We start from the raw sequence: 14634 nt of genomic DNA, 5'->3' as shown, positions 1-14634 counted from the left end.
TGTCAACCATACTGTTACCGCACATACCCAGTGTCACTAGGTTTTATGATTTAAGTTACTGTCTATTGATTTGGTCATGGGCCCTATATTATTGTTTCAAACAGTAACACAAGAATTTCCTTTTCTAATTTCAGGGAATGTGATTATCACAGGTCCTCAGGATGTAGATGTCTTTTACACTTCAACAGATAAGATAATCATATCTTGGACCTTGCCCCATATTTATGTTGATCACGATGCTTCAGATGAAACACTTGAAAAGGTGAAGAGTGGTGACAAAATCAACATATTAAAGCCGTTGTTCAGTTATCAAGCGCATGAACTGGAAAAATTAAAGAATGCAACTTTAAAGTCTAATAATACAGAGAGTGATGATACCAATGGAGCTGCTAATACGACAGTGCCAAACAATGAAAAGACTATCACTTCCACTCCTGCTGCTGCCACTGTCAAAGCAACGGATGCCACAAAAGAGGCAGCGGCAAGCCAAACAACGAAAGCCGATGACAAAGGCAAAGGTAGTAATGTTATATTATAAAGACTATGATCGTTTCATGAAAAAAGTGTAATTATGTTGTTTACTTTGAGGAAAATACATTATTTTGAGCATTATTGTTATGATATGTGACCAATTATCTCAAAACAGTATCATGTGACGATTCTGATGCTTAGAATTAAATTTCAAACTTTACGTTTAAGATTAAGATTTGAGTGGAAACAAATACCTGGATAGAGGCGAGTAAGTTTTGTCTATTAAACGTTTACTTACATTCTCTCAGCATACTCTGGTGTAAAATGAGTACCTGCCCTTTAACAGCATTGTCTCTTTGAGCATGCTTAGTGGATTTTGCGATATATAAAAGCTCAAATTAAAAAGTTAGAATTTTCCATTTCAAACCATTTTGCCTATTTAAATTTAACTCAAAGTTTTTATAATCTCGTTCATTTTTGGAGAAGGTGTGTTTGTTTTTTTGTTGGCAAAATTTGGTTGTATTTTTTTTTTGATTTTGTTTATTTTATGTCTCTGCTTTTGTTTTTTTGTAAATTGTTTATGTTTTTGTTTTATGTTTGTTTTTTATATGGTTCCAGATTCGGAATTTTAAGATTTTATTTTAGTTGAAAAAATTAGGGAAAACATGCTTATTGTTCAGAAAAGGATATTTTGTTCAAATTTAAATGCATTATATCACTTCTAAGTACGCACAGTTTTATTAAAATGGACTCATGAAACTTCAAAGGACCACATGTTGTTTGAATTTTGTAAAACCTGCGGCAAATTTTGTCATTTTAATGGCAAATTTTGTCATTTTTCATGGTAAATTTGGGGGTTTAAAATGGCAAAAAACTGTGGGGACAGAATTATGAGCCATCTAATCTCAAAAATCAAGTTATATGTGGTTGTGAAGTATTTGAGTTGCTTTTCTGTGATATTTTTGTCATCATCGATCAGAAGTGACACCGTGGACACTTGTCACGTTTGTGAGAAATTTCAAGTCACAAGTTTCACATATCATCTTTCAGTCATACAAATACCAAAATTTAAGGTTCCAACTATAACATGCCCTTAAGGAACAAAATTAAAAACTTCAAAATAAGCAATTGGCGTATGGTACCTTTTGACCTTGGCTCAATTTGCTCTTGAACGTTTTAAAAAAAATATGAATTAAAATAGTCATTTCAAAAGCGTTAAAGAGCAAAATACATAATATATTAGTTTAACTTTTATAGAACTTTACTTTTAGCCACACAATCCTCTGAAAATGATTTTTAAATCACTCCAAGCTAATGAAAGCAATGCTGAATATATAGGATGAGAAATACAACCTTTAATGCAAAATGTTATGATTTTTTGTTGACACAGACAAAGCTGTTAGTGGCCATATACTCATTTTACATGTGAGAAAATTATTTTTTTGTGTTATCACTTTAAATACATAACAATGTGAATTCTTTGTTTATTCATCTTCACAACGCCCCTAACATATTATCTCATTTGTCTGCAGTGTTTCATTCATCCTGTTTTGTTGATAAAGGGGAAACCCAAAACGTCCATGTTATCTGTCTTCTTATATATTAAATTGAAGCTTACATTCAATTTTACAATGTTATTTATTTCTTCGAGCTTCGAGCAGCAACATTTACGTCACGTTAAATACAGATTATATATCATTTGTATTAAATTTAGTACTTTAAAAATAAAATAGTCTTTTAAAGCCATAAGTCCGAAAGAGTCCGAGCTAATCTTTTTTTTTTTTTTAAGTGGTAAATGGAAAATACCAGTTTCATGTTAACCTTTTGACAGGATACTTGTGTCTCACAAGCACTTCTCACCAGATCTGACAGACCCAGCTATTGATCATTGTAAGGTGATTATGGGGTCAGAAAAAAGCAACAAAAAAAAACAACCTTTACATCACGCCGGTCAACTGCTAGTCCCATTGCTTTTGATGAGAGAGTTCTACCAAAAAAGCTGTTTGATATAGTTTTAGAGGACAAGAAATCTATTTGAAAATCAATTAATTGTTTATTTCATTCTTTCCTCCCTTAGTCACATCAACTCCTGCTTCCTCTGGTGACAATAGCAGAGCTTCAAAACGATCAGCAGAAACTCAACCGGCAACTAAAAATGACCCTATTGTCCTTAACCATGTGATATGCAAAGCCCTCACGGAATTTGCCGACTTCACAGTTGAAGGGAAAGACCCTGCCATCAGTGACAATGGATGGGCAGTGTCCTTGCTGGAATCAGACGTCGACATTAAGGCTACAAACATGTCCATGTATTACTCTGAGAAGAAACACAAAGTGGTCAAGTTTGAGGAGGGTTGTGTGGATAAGGTGGTGGTCACCTACGGTATGAAGGATCGACCAGGAGGTGAGGACATCACCTGATTTTTTTAAACCATGTATATATCACATTCTAATGTATGGTAATATCTTAATATCCCTAATTTTGAACAGAAATAATCTTCCCATTGGATAAATAAAATCTCCCGCACATAATTTTATTATTTTCATCGTGTGTATTTCGCTATTCTGTCATTGTCTTGGCTGCTGAGAATGGAGTGTCAATTGATGATATGGGTTAAGTAAAAATCTCAACCAGTTCTGCCCACAAAACGATGATAACCAACACACAAAACTATATATATTCTAAATTGGTCACAGTTTTGTTTTTTTTGGAGGGAATTTTTTTGAGAACTAATCATCATATCACTATTTCAAGTTGTTGCTTTCAATTATTTCTTTTTTTTTTTTTACATATATATTTTGACTGTGTACAGTGTAAGGCAGATTTCTGAGTACAGGATCTTTGAATGATGGTGATTTTTATTTAAGACTATGAAGGGAAAAAAAATCCAAACAACGGCAAAACACATAATTCAAGACTGCACATCTCATCACAGTTCCCGTGCTTCCATATTAAATCTGGGCCTTCGACAATTGCAGCAAGGAAGAAAGAAGTGTTAAGTCACTGCCTTTTTCAAGTCATTAAACAACTTGATTGACATACCAAATCTACCAGAGAAGAACATTCGGCAAAGATATAGCAACCCAACTCATGGGTCAACACCTACCTCCACTCTCTTTGTGGATGACTCTTGACTCTGGCTGCTGTAAATGCTGAAAACTACACGTTTTACAAAACACATCAAATATCTTTCATCCTGATATAGACCTCTGCTTAAACCACAGGGCTGTAAAAGATATTAAATAAAAGGTAATATAGCAGAGCTAAAGGTCTTCGGAAAAGAACAAAGTACTTAACATGGAACATTTAGGGTATACACCCCCGTCTTTTACCAACCACAAAGAACAACTAAATTTGTTTAACTCTCTCGAGTTCATATGCATGGAAAATCGAACAAATTTGTTCCATTTTCAATGAGAGTGAACTCGAGAGAGTTAAATTTCAGCATTTTACACAACATATTACATTTCGATTTATTTTTTGTTAGCTTAAGAATGTCTTTTTGGCCCAAAACATTCTGTGTGGTGTACCGTACTTAATTCTTTTTTGAAACTGTCACGTTTCTATTCAATACTTTTTACAGTCCATAGCTTTTAGCAGTTGTAGTATTTAAACTCATAGGTCTACAGCTCCTTTTTTTCCTTTTTTAAAAAAATAATTTATTTCAGATTATATAGACTGATCCACCTTCATTGTGGGTCTATACATTACAAGGAAGAAGAGGTATTTATTGTCTTCATGTTTTCTTTTGTGATTTTGTTGTCATCAGATACAGAAATAGTCTTGAATGCCACCAACCATATTGCGACCATCGACAATCTCAAGTCTGAAACAGAATATAAAATTGTCGTCACCGCCCACTTTGTGTCAGGAGATTCCATCTCCGCTCCGGCAATCTTTGTTCCCACCACCAAGTTTGGGTTCAGTAAGTATCTTTTTTCACATGTAGTAAACATGGGGCAGGTTTTGAGATGGAATCCATACTTTGTAAGATGACAGGATGGTTAAGAAACAGTTGCAAGGATGGTTAAGAAACAGTTGCAAGGATGGTTAAGAAACAGTTGCAAGGATGGTTAAGAAACAGTTGCAAGGATGGTTAAGAAACAGTTGCAAGGATGTCAGTTTATGAGGAAATTGTGGAGTGTTTTTAAAATCTATCTCCTCTTTGTATTTTTAAAAAACTTGGTAATTCAGTAATGTTAAAACAAGTGGTATGATCAATCTGATCGGTTTTAAATGTTGAATTTATTGCAGTTTTTCCATTTATTTTCATTACACTTTCAGACCATATAGTTTCTTTGTTCTCAAACAACAAGAGTGACAGAGGAAAAATTATTTAGACTATTATTCCTTTTTATTGCGTGGAATAAAGGATACAACTGAATATAGGAAAGAGATATAAATATGTTTGTGGAAAAAGAATTGTTTGTTTTCTGTATGTTTTTGGCTTAAGAAAAAAAAAATCCTGATTTTTAAAATAGACTTATTGTGTTTTACTGGCATAATGGGTTGACTGCTCAGCTTTTACTCTCAAATACTGGTGGTCAAGGATTCCCTTTGCTAAAAACGAAGAAGCCTGAATATTTTTCGCGGAAAGACCATATATAAAAATATTTTGTGCAAAGCTTCTCTTTGTCAAATGGTATCACCCTTCTATCATAGAATTGGATACATATCCATCTAACTTCTCCTTTAAACAACCATTACTTTCAGCTTTAAAAGAACAACTCACCAATACTGCCCGAGATCAGCCGAAAGATATATATATTTTTTTTTAACTGAGAAAAAGGCATCCCTGTATTTCATTACATCTGGGTGCACGAGACCGTGAAAATTGAACCTACTACAATAAAAAATAAATGAATAAATATGCGGAGCAGGCACTTGTTCCAGTGGTGGTAAATAATGTAAAAAGTAGAAGATGCCAAGAGGCAATAGAGAATAATAAAATTTGCAATGAATGGAGAACCTGACTGATATAATATCCTCCAACTTACCGGAAAACTGCAAACCTTTACTCACACATTTACTGGGGTTAGAATGAGGCGAACAAACATGTTTCTGAGTTTATATTCACTCATTCGGATCTTACTCAATATCTCAATAGTCACTACATGTTGGTGTTCCATGGAAAAGTGCTATCCCTCAACAGTTACCTTGAGTGCTTGTTGACCTTGTTTTGACCCCGATATTTGTGAGTAAAAGCTAGCGATCAACTTATTATTATGCCAGTAAAGCACGATAAGTCTATTCAAAAATCAGGATTTTTTTTTTTTAACTTAAGCCAAAAACATAACAAAACAAACATTTTTTTTTCACAAACATAATATTTATGTTTATTTCCTATATTCAGATTGATCCTTTATTCCACGGAATAAAAAGGAATAATGATACCAGTTTGAGGATATGGGTCACATTTTGGCAGGATTGTGATTTTTTTTATCTGCCTTTTTTTGTTTTTGTTTTCATTATCATTGTTATGAAAAGTTAAAGTTCAAATTGAAGTTGTTTTAAAAATAATATCTGGCCAAAGATTCAGGAATTAAGAAAAAGAACAAGCCCTTTGACAATGTTGCTAAAAGATTCAGGAATTAAGAAAAAGAACAAGCCCTTTGACAATGTTGCTAAAAGATTCAGGAATTAAGAAAAAGAACAAGCCCTTTGGCAATGTTGCTAAAAGATTCAGGAATTAAGAAAAAGAACAAGCCCTTTGGCAATGTTGCTAAAAGATTCAGGAATTAAGAAAAAGAACAAGCCCTTTGGCAATGTTGCTAAAAGATTCAGGAATAAAGAAAAAGAACAAGTCCTTTGGCAATGTTGCTAAAAGATTCAGGAATGAAGAAAAAGAACAAGCCCTTTGGCAATGTTGCTAAAAGATTCAGGAATAAAGAAAAAGAACAAGTCCTTTGGCAATGTTGCTAAAAGATTCAGGAATGAAGAAAAAGAACAAGTCCTTTGGCAATGTTGCTAAAAGATTCAGGAATTAAGAAAAAGAACAAGCCCTTTGGCAATGTTGCTAATTAAATTAGTAATTTTATTTACCCATTTCTGAGGGGTTTTTTTTCCTTTCTCTTTACCTCCCTCTCAGATTGCAGATGTGATAGACATGGTACTAAGGATCACGGCAACAACTGTGAAAACCCGTCTCCCAGCCAGCAACATTGTGAGTGTAACAAATTCTACACTGGCAAGTTTTGCCAGGAGTGTGTAAGTGGTTACTATCGCAGGTCTCCTGACTACAGCTGCAAGAGCTGTCCTTGCAAGGATTACAGCGGTGTGCAGTCCTCTTGTGAATATGGTGAGTTCTCTTCACAATATTGTCTTTTTCTAGGCTGGTAAATATTTTTGAAATCAAATTTATGTAGCCATCTCTATAACTTAATATTCTGTTGGGGTCCTAAGGTAAGCTGGAAGGCCTCTGTGCTCAATCTTTTATCCCTATATTTCCTTTTCTGTGTTGCTTTCAGTCTTTGTCCTGGAATTGGATTGCTTTATTTTATTTCCTCGAACTGTTCTCATTTGTTCTTTTTTCATAATATCTGAACCATCATCCATCCATTCATTCATCCATCCACTCAACCATCCATCCATCCACAAATCCGTTCATTCATCCATCCGTTATCTATCCACCCATCCATTCATTCATTCATTCATTCATTCATCGATGCATTTATCTATCTATCCATCCATCCCCAGACCAAGGCTTCATAAACTGCCACAGTTGTGCTAAGGGTTATGCCGGTAATACTTGCCACAGGTGTGATAGGGGCTATTTCCGATACAAGAATCAGTGTAGAGAATGCCACTGCAACAACAACACACAACCTGGTACTCAACTTGTGTGTGATCCCACTACAGGTTTGTTTAGTCCTCTTTATTGTTACTATTAAATTATTATTAAGATTATTATTATTCGACCATTCTATGGTTAGTGTTGCTACCATAAACACAGTAATGTTCAATATTGCATTCATTGGTGTACTGAAATTTTGAAATGAGGCAGACCACTATATTTCCAATGTCTCCAATGTGTTTACGGTTAGAAAACAAAATTTTTTATTCAAAAGTTATGCCCATTTTCTGATATTTTTTTTTTTTCGGACATCTCTTGTATTGATTTTTCTACTGAGCGTAATAAGAGACTTCACATGATTTGAATCGATTTCTCATGTTATCAAGACAATCACTGGTATTTAAATTTGGACTCATAGATATGCTCCCGACACATTTATGATAAAATCACATATCTTTCTGATTTAATGATTAACTAATGTTAATACAGACTGCTTTACACTTCACGTCCAATAGAGACAAATAACGACTGAAATTCTGGATGCGTAGTGAGCTTTTCCCCCCATCTATCTGTATTCTGTGTGAGGTATTTTCATTTTAATAGTTTTTGTTGTTGGTTGAAGAAGGGTTTTGAGCCCAAAGTGTTCCTTGTTAATTATTTTGTTCTTTTTTTGTTTTTTGTTTGCTTTTTACAGTTATTCTATTTATTTTTGTTGAATACTTTTTTACAGTCCACAGTTTATAAAATTGACACCAGTTGTGTTTGATCTGTTTAACACAATATTAAATCATTGATAGAAGTAAGAAACCTGATCATTACAGTATTACATTTGATAACCTATAAAATGACCAGGGAGGATTGTACCTTTTGGTTTGTGTGTGTGTGGGTGTGTGTGTGCGTGTGTTTAGTTTTCATTTATTAAGGGTAAAATACAACAAAAAAATCATGCATATTCATTTAAGCAAGAAAAGTAAGTTGGATGAGGCAAAATGTAAGCCCCTAGTTTTATTAACACAGAAGAATGACATGGGCATTGTGGTTTGCTTTTTATCAACAGACAGGATTACCAATAAGATGCAAAACACAGGAGGTAGTGATGGTTACTGAGACATGATATATAGAATGAATGCATGGCTTCTGATTTAGGGACTGAATCTATTCATTCTATATATGACTTAATAAATTTTACTAGCATGCGTTTTATATTTTATATTTTATTGATTGCCTGTCCGTTGATAAAGGCAAATTACAACATTTTGTCTATGGTAATGAACAGAGCTAAATTCTACTTCTATTCAATTATTGTCTTTCACCTTTTTCAAGCTTAAAGTAGCATTATTTACAGAGACAGGTTGATATACACACTGCAAAGTTCTTAGCCAAGGTTTACTCAATAAGTTAATGAGAGAAACTCTCTCAACAATTTCTGTTTTTTTCAGTTTTATCAATGAAATTATTACAATGTTGGGTAGCCAAACCTGGGATCCTATTGATACGACAACCATCATGTTTGGCTACCTGACACAGCGATATTTTTATTCTCCATTTTCATCTGGCACTTCCCCGCACCCTTTGTTAACATAAGTGCTGGCTCCACATGTTTTTATGAATTTATAATCATGTCATTTATCCATTAGTTTATATTTTTGATTCTGTTTCTTTCCCAATTCTTTAGGGACTTGCAACAATTGTTCTTACAACACTACAGGCTTCTACTGTGAGCGCTGTCTGCGTGGCTACATCCGGCACCCCAGACACACAGGAAAATGCTACGCCATTGAAGATGTTGGAGGCAGCGTGGTGGGGGGCAGCTCCAAGTCGTCATCAGGAGTTTCAACTGGCGTGGTTGGTGCCATTGTTTTTGTCATTGTTCTCTTCGTCTGCGTTGCTGTTGGGTTGTTTGTAATCCGTCGTGTCCGAGCCAATCGTCAGCGACGTGCTTTGTGGACGGTTGAGATGAGACCGGATAACGATGATCTCGATTTTAACTCTGTGCCCAACGAAGATGCCAGAATGGATGAGATCGATGACATGGACTTCTACGACAGGCAAACAGGAAGGAGTAAGGCTGGTGGGAAATACTCTAAACTCAACGAGGAGTTTTAGGAATGAATGATTGACAAGTTGCATTACTGTGGAGTTCAACATGAATGGAAATCAAACAAATTTGTTTTACGGTTCAATTATGTGAACATTGGAGAGTTGAGTATGGGAAAAGAAGTTAGAATAGACTATGATGGTGTGGGGTCACTCTTCTATTTAGGGTGGAAGATCAGCAAACAGTCTGACATATGGACAGACTGGATGTTTTGATTAAAATAAACGGGTAAGTCCGTGATTTGGCTCATAACTAGGTGCATGGGCCAAGGTATTCATACATTTTGTCATAAACGATAAACTGTCTTTGTCATCACTGTCATTGTTGACCGTTGATCAACTTGCAATTGATCGAAATGCATTGAATTCAGTGGACTGAATCACACTTAGTATACAGGCACATACTTGTACACTCACACACATACTCTCTCTCTCTCTCTCTCTCTCTCTCTCTCTCTCTCTCTCTCTCTCTCTCTCTCTCTCTTTCTCTCTCTCTCTCTCTCTCTTTCTCTCTCTCTCTCTCTCTCTCTCTCTTTCTCTCTCCCTCTCTCTCTCTCTTTTTTCTCCGCAAAGTTTTAAATAATTATGAAATAATTAAATATCTTACATAACTGTTGATATCTCTTTGGGTCAAATGTTACAAAAAAGTTCCTTTGGCATAACCTGTGCCCATATTTTTATAATATAATATTGGTTTTGTAAAACATCGATAGGCAATCTCATTTAACATTACATCAATTCTAAAACATTTTTCAAAAGTGACAATTCTTAGAAGTAAGCAACGTTGGAAATATTACATTTTGAGCTGATACAGATTTTTTTTCTCTTTAAAATTAGGATTTTTCAAACAAAAAATTCAGGATTTTCTGTCAGCTGTCTGTGGTAGGTCTGGAATTCTGATATTGAATCATTTTGAAATTTACCGCATTGTGATTGGTTGAATTTTGTGATCAACTGCCTGTTGCTTGATGTGTCAACATATGTTTGGACTGCATTGCAGTACATTGATAGAATACCTTTTTAAAATACATATTCCAGATGTTTGTTTTTTTTGTACTTCAATTATAGATGAATTAATTTAACCTCAATGTGTCAGAAACAGCTTTTGCAAATTAAGATGGCCGACACAGGTATCAAATGAGGAAATCAGGAACAAAGTAAACATCCCCCCTCTAAGTGATATGGTAGCCCTCAGAAGATGGAGATGGAAGCACACATGTCTCCTAATTGCCAAACAACAGCCTCACACATGTGACACTAACATGGACACCCATAAATGGCTTAATAGCATTGAATGCGCCTTTAAACACCTAAGAACAAGCGCGTGACAGGAAGAAAGGAAGACCATGAGAAACACGGAGGAGGGCAGTTGAGAAGGAAAGAGGCAAAATGGGGCTTGCATCCTGGAGTGAGGTCTTTACTGCTCCAGGACAGTCTAGAGAATCATGTTCACGTTTCTATTCTATATGTTTAGAAATGGGGAATTAGTCAAGTTGGTAAGCCAACTTGTCAGAAACTCATAATCCTGAGATTTTGTTTTATGAAACGTTGACTGGTGTGTAAATTCATTGATATTTGAAGTGGAAAAAACATCTGGTCAAAAAAGAAAATTAATAAAAAAAGCTGTTTTGTGAGTGATACTGTATTGTCCTTGAATCATCCCTAACAAGGCTGTCCTCTTGTCATTTTGTGTGAGTGTTTTACGCAAATCTTTTACACGTGTGTTTGTGAAAGTGTATGTGTGGGTTGGTGACTGTATGCTCTTGTCATTTTGTATTTTATCAATTTCTTATACATGTGTGTTTGTGAAAGTGTGTGTGTGTGTGTTTGTGTGCATAGGTGGGTTAATATATGCTCTTTGTCTTTTTGTGAGTGTTTTATGATTTTTATTTACTTGTGTGTTTGTGAAAGTATGTTTATGTAGGTGCGTAGATTTATGTCTGTGGGTTGTTGACTCTATGAATGTGGGCATTGGCTATATGTGTGTATATATTTGAGATTTCAAGAAGTGTTTCGTTTCATTATAAAAATACGTTTAAAATACTAATCTGTGGTTGTGATCGACTTACAAATTCCTTACAGTCACCCAACACGTCTATTCTTTTATTGAGTAAGTCCCATTTGTCTCTCATGCTCTAATTAGGGTAGTATTAGTATTACTACTCGCGTACAATTAGAAGACATTTGGACATTTTACATGCTGTAGGCTGTGTTGACTTTCTAATTATATTTATTTCATGATTTGATTGTTATTTGTAATATTCTCCCTTCTCTCTCTCTCTCTCTCTCTCTCTCTCTCTCTCTCTCTCTCTCTCTCTCTCTCTCTCTCTCTCTCTCTCTCTCTCTCTCTTTCTCTCTCTTTCTATCTCTCTCTCTCTATCTCTTTCTCTCTCTCTCTCTCTCTCTCTCTCTCTTTATCTTTTTCTCTCTCTCTCTATCTCTCTCTCTCTATCTCTTTCTCTCTCTCTCTCTCTATCTCTTTCTCTCTCTCTCTCTCTCTCTCTCTCTTTATCTTTTTCTCTCTCTCTCTATCTCTCTCTCTCTATCTCTTTCTCTCTCTATCTCTTTCTCTCTCTCTCTCTCTCTCTCTCTCTCTCTCTCTCCCTCTCCCTCTTTCTCTCTCTCTCTCTCTCTCTCTCTCTCTCTCTCTCTCTCTCTCTCCAACTCTATATCTTTTCATTTACCTGGTATCTATCTAGTTATCTACAGTGCTGCCAACTCTGTCCCACTGGATGTCAATGTGTACAATGGAGATCTAAAATGAGTAAGATTTTGAGAAAAATGCGTACAATCCTGAAAAAAACGATAATTGGCGCTAAATTTGATGATGTGCAATTATACCATACTAGCATTATTATAATTGCTAATTTAAATTAATGAATAAACTTACTCTTTATAGACATTATAAATAGTATCCACTTATAAGAAAATTGTAAATATTATCCAGTCACTTCTCGAAAACAGGCGCTTCTTTGTTGAAATGGATGGCCGGAAGAGCAGGTGGCGCACCCAGAAGAATGGTCTTCCCCAAGGATCAGTGCTAGCTCCAACACTTTTCAACATATATACAAATGATCAGCCTGAGTTCCCAAATATCCGCCGATTCATATATGCTGATGACCTATGCCTCGCAACACAGGGTGTGTCCTTCCAACCAATCGAGAGCAGACTGACAAATGCCCTAGACACCCTTACAAAGTACTACACTAAAAACTCGCTGAACGCCAACCCAGGGAAAACACAAGTGTGTGCATTTCACCTCAACAACCACCAAGCCCACAAAAAACTTAACATCAAGTGGAATGGCCAGACATTAGAGTACAACTACCACCCAGTGTACCTCGGAGTGACGCTTGATCGGACTCTGTCCTTTAGAGAACACGTGAGGAAGACCAAGGCAAAAGTGTCCACGCGTAATGCCCTCCTTGGAAAGCTGGCAAACATGAACTGGGGAACTGACCCTAAAACTCTAAGGACCACAGCATTGGCCCTCAGCTACTCAACTGCGGAGTACTGCTCAGCTGTATGGGCCCGATCATGCCATGCCTCCAAGCTAGACCCCGAGCTCAACAACGCCTGCCGGATCATAACGGGCCAGCTGAGAGCAACACCATTACCACTGGTCTACCGTGCAGCAGGAATAGCCCCACCACACATCCGGAGGGAAGCTCATGCCCAAATACAAAAATACAAACAGGAAATGGACCAGAGACACCCCCTTCATGACCACAATTGCCCAAAAGCAGGCTCAAATCAAGAAAAAGCTTCCTCACAGTAGAGAGCCTTCACCCAGACCACTCAGCATTCTTCCGCCTGGACAAATGGGTAGAATGGGACAAGACAGCAAACGATGCCCTCCAGCCCCCAACAGAAAAGCTCCCAGCAGGCACAGACCTCAAGAGAAAAGAATGGGTGGCGCTGAACAGAGCTAGAGCAAAGGTGGGAAACACCGCCACCAACCTCTTTAAATGGAAAATCTCACCGGGCACTGAATGCCCATGCGGTCACCCCAGACAGACCATGGACCACATCCTGTCCGAATGCTCGCTGGGACCTCACTGCACCAATGCTGACCTGAGGGAATGCAACCAGACTGCCCGGGACTGGCTGACTCACTGGCGCGACAAGATATGATGATGACTTATAAATCTGATATGACCCATCCAGACAATATCATATTGAACTCCCTGTATGAACGTCAAGGTCAACAAACAAGATTAAAGTGTTTAAGTACACTAAAAGAGTATTATTATTATTAAACAATTTGATAATACGCACACTCCTGAGCAAAAAAAAAAAGTGTGTACAATGAGCAAAAATGCGTAAGAATACGCATTTTTTACCTAAGGTTGGCGCTACTGTATCTATCTCACATAATTAATATAAATATAATACTTAATGTGATTCCTGTTCAGCGATTAAAACATTTTTATATTTAAGACGTTTAATTCAGTATTGTTGTGATTCCCTTGATCTGATTTTTTCCTTTTATTCTCTTACAATCATGTGATGTTTTGTTTTAAAACAAAAAGAAAAGAAATGGGTTTTCTGTTATGGTTGTCATTATTTTATTGGAATTTTTCTACATTGCTTTTGTCATTGATTATTATTATTATTATTATTATTATTATTATTATTATTATTATTATTATTATTATTATTATTATTATTATTATTATTATTATTATTATTAATATTATCATTTCCATAACTATTTCTTACTTCTACTCAGTTGATTTATATGTAAATACAGTGTTCTGAGCAAAATGTCCTACAATATTGCCTTGAATATCCTATCTATGCCACTCTAAGTAAAAGTTGATTGTCATGTTTGTAAAAATTGATGAATTTTAGGATTGTATTAGGTGTTGTAATTTGTGCATTTTTAATGACCTGCCACTTAGCACATAATGCCAATAAATTTGGTAAATACAAATTTTTCATGGGCCTGGTTTTAGTATAGATTTAGACCTACTTGGTGATCAGGTTAACTCACTCAATCTTTTTTGGTACTTTTCAAAATTGGAAAAAAATGTATTAAAAATAAGCATGTACATAGATAGTTTTATTCAAATATCATTAACATACAAAAACTAAAAACATTAGCTTTGATAGTACGCATATAATTTGTCTCAGAAAAATGCAATAAATAGGTATGTGGTAAAAGTAACTCGGGTAAAATACGGATATAGTCAGTGTTTTAGTTTTAGGACTGAATGAGTTAATATTTTACTCAGAAATTAATGTAACCAAATTTACTCCAGGGTAGGTC

At 35.7% G+C, this 14634-nt stretch overlaps 1 protein-coding gene across 1 annotated transcript in view; it reads left to right on the top strand.

The window, feature by feature from the left end:
- LOC144980060 (uncharacterized) overlaps window positions 1-11187 on the top strand; it is a 13078-nt gene extending 1891 nt beyond the window's left edge. Inside the window, exons 2-7 of the mRNA XM_078927541.1 lie at window positions 135-518; window positions 2549-2875; window positions 4242-4397; window positions 6561-6770; window positions 7169-7330; window positions 8941-11187. Coding sequence (XP_078783667.1) covers window positions 135-518; window positions 2549-2875; window positions 4242-4397; window positions 6561-6770; window positions 7169-7330; window positions 8941-9371 — 1670 coding nt within the window. The 3' untranslated portion in view covers window positions 9372-11187. The remainder of the gene's footprint in view (window positions 1-134; window positions 519-2548; window positions 2876-4241; window positions 4398-6560; window positions 6771-7168; window positions 7331-8940) is intronic.
- Window positions 11188-14634: the final 3447 nt, after the last annotated feature.

Source organism: Berghia stephanieae, chromosome 9, assembly GCF_034508935.2.
Source record: "Berghia stephanieae isolate SIO BIC M18660-M18661 chromosome 9, UCSD_Bste_1.3, whole genome shotgun sequence".
Classification (NCBI taxonomy): Eukaryota; Metazoa; Mollusca; class Gastropoda; order Nudibranchia; family Aeolidiidae; genus Berghia; species Berghia stephanieae.
The sequence above is the reverse complement of the archived record's forward strand: the minus strand, read 5'-3'. Positions and strand labels throughout refer to the sequence as shown.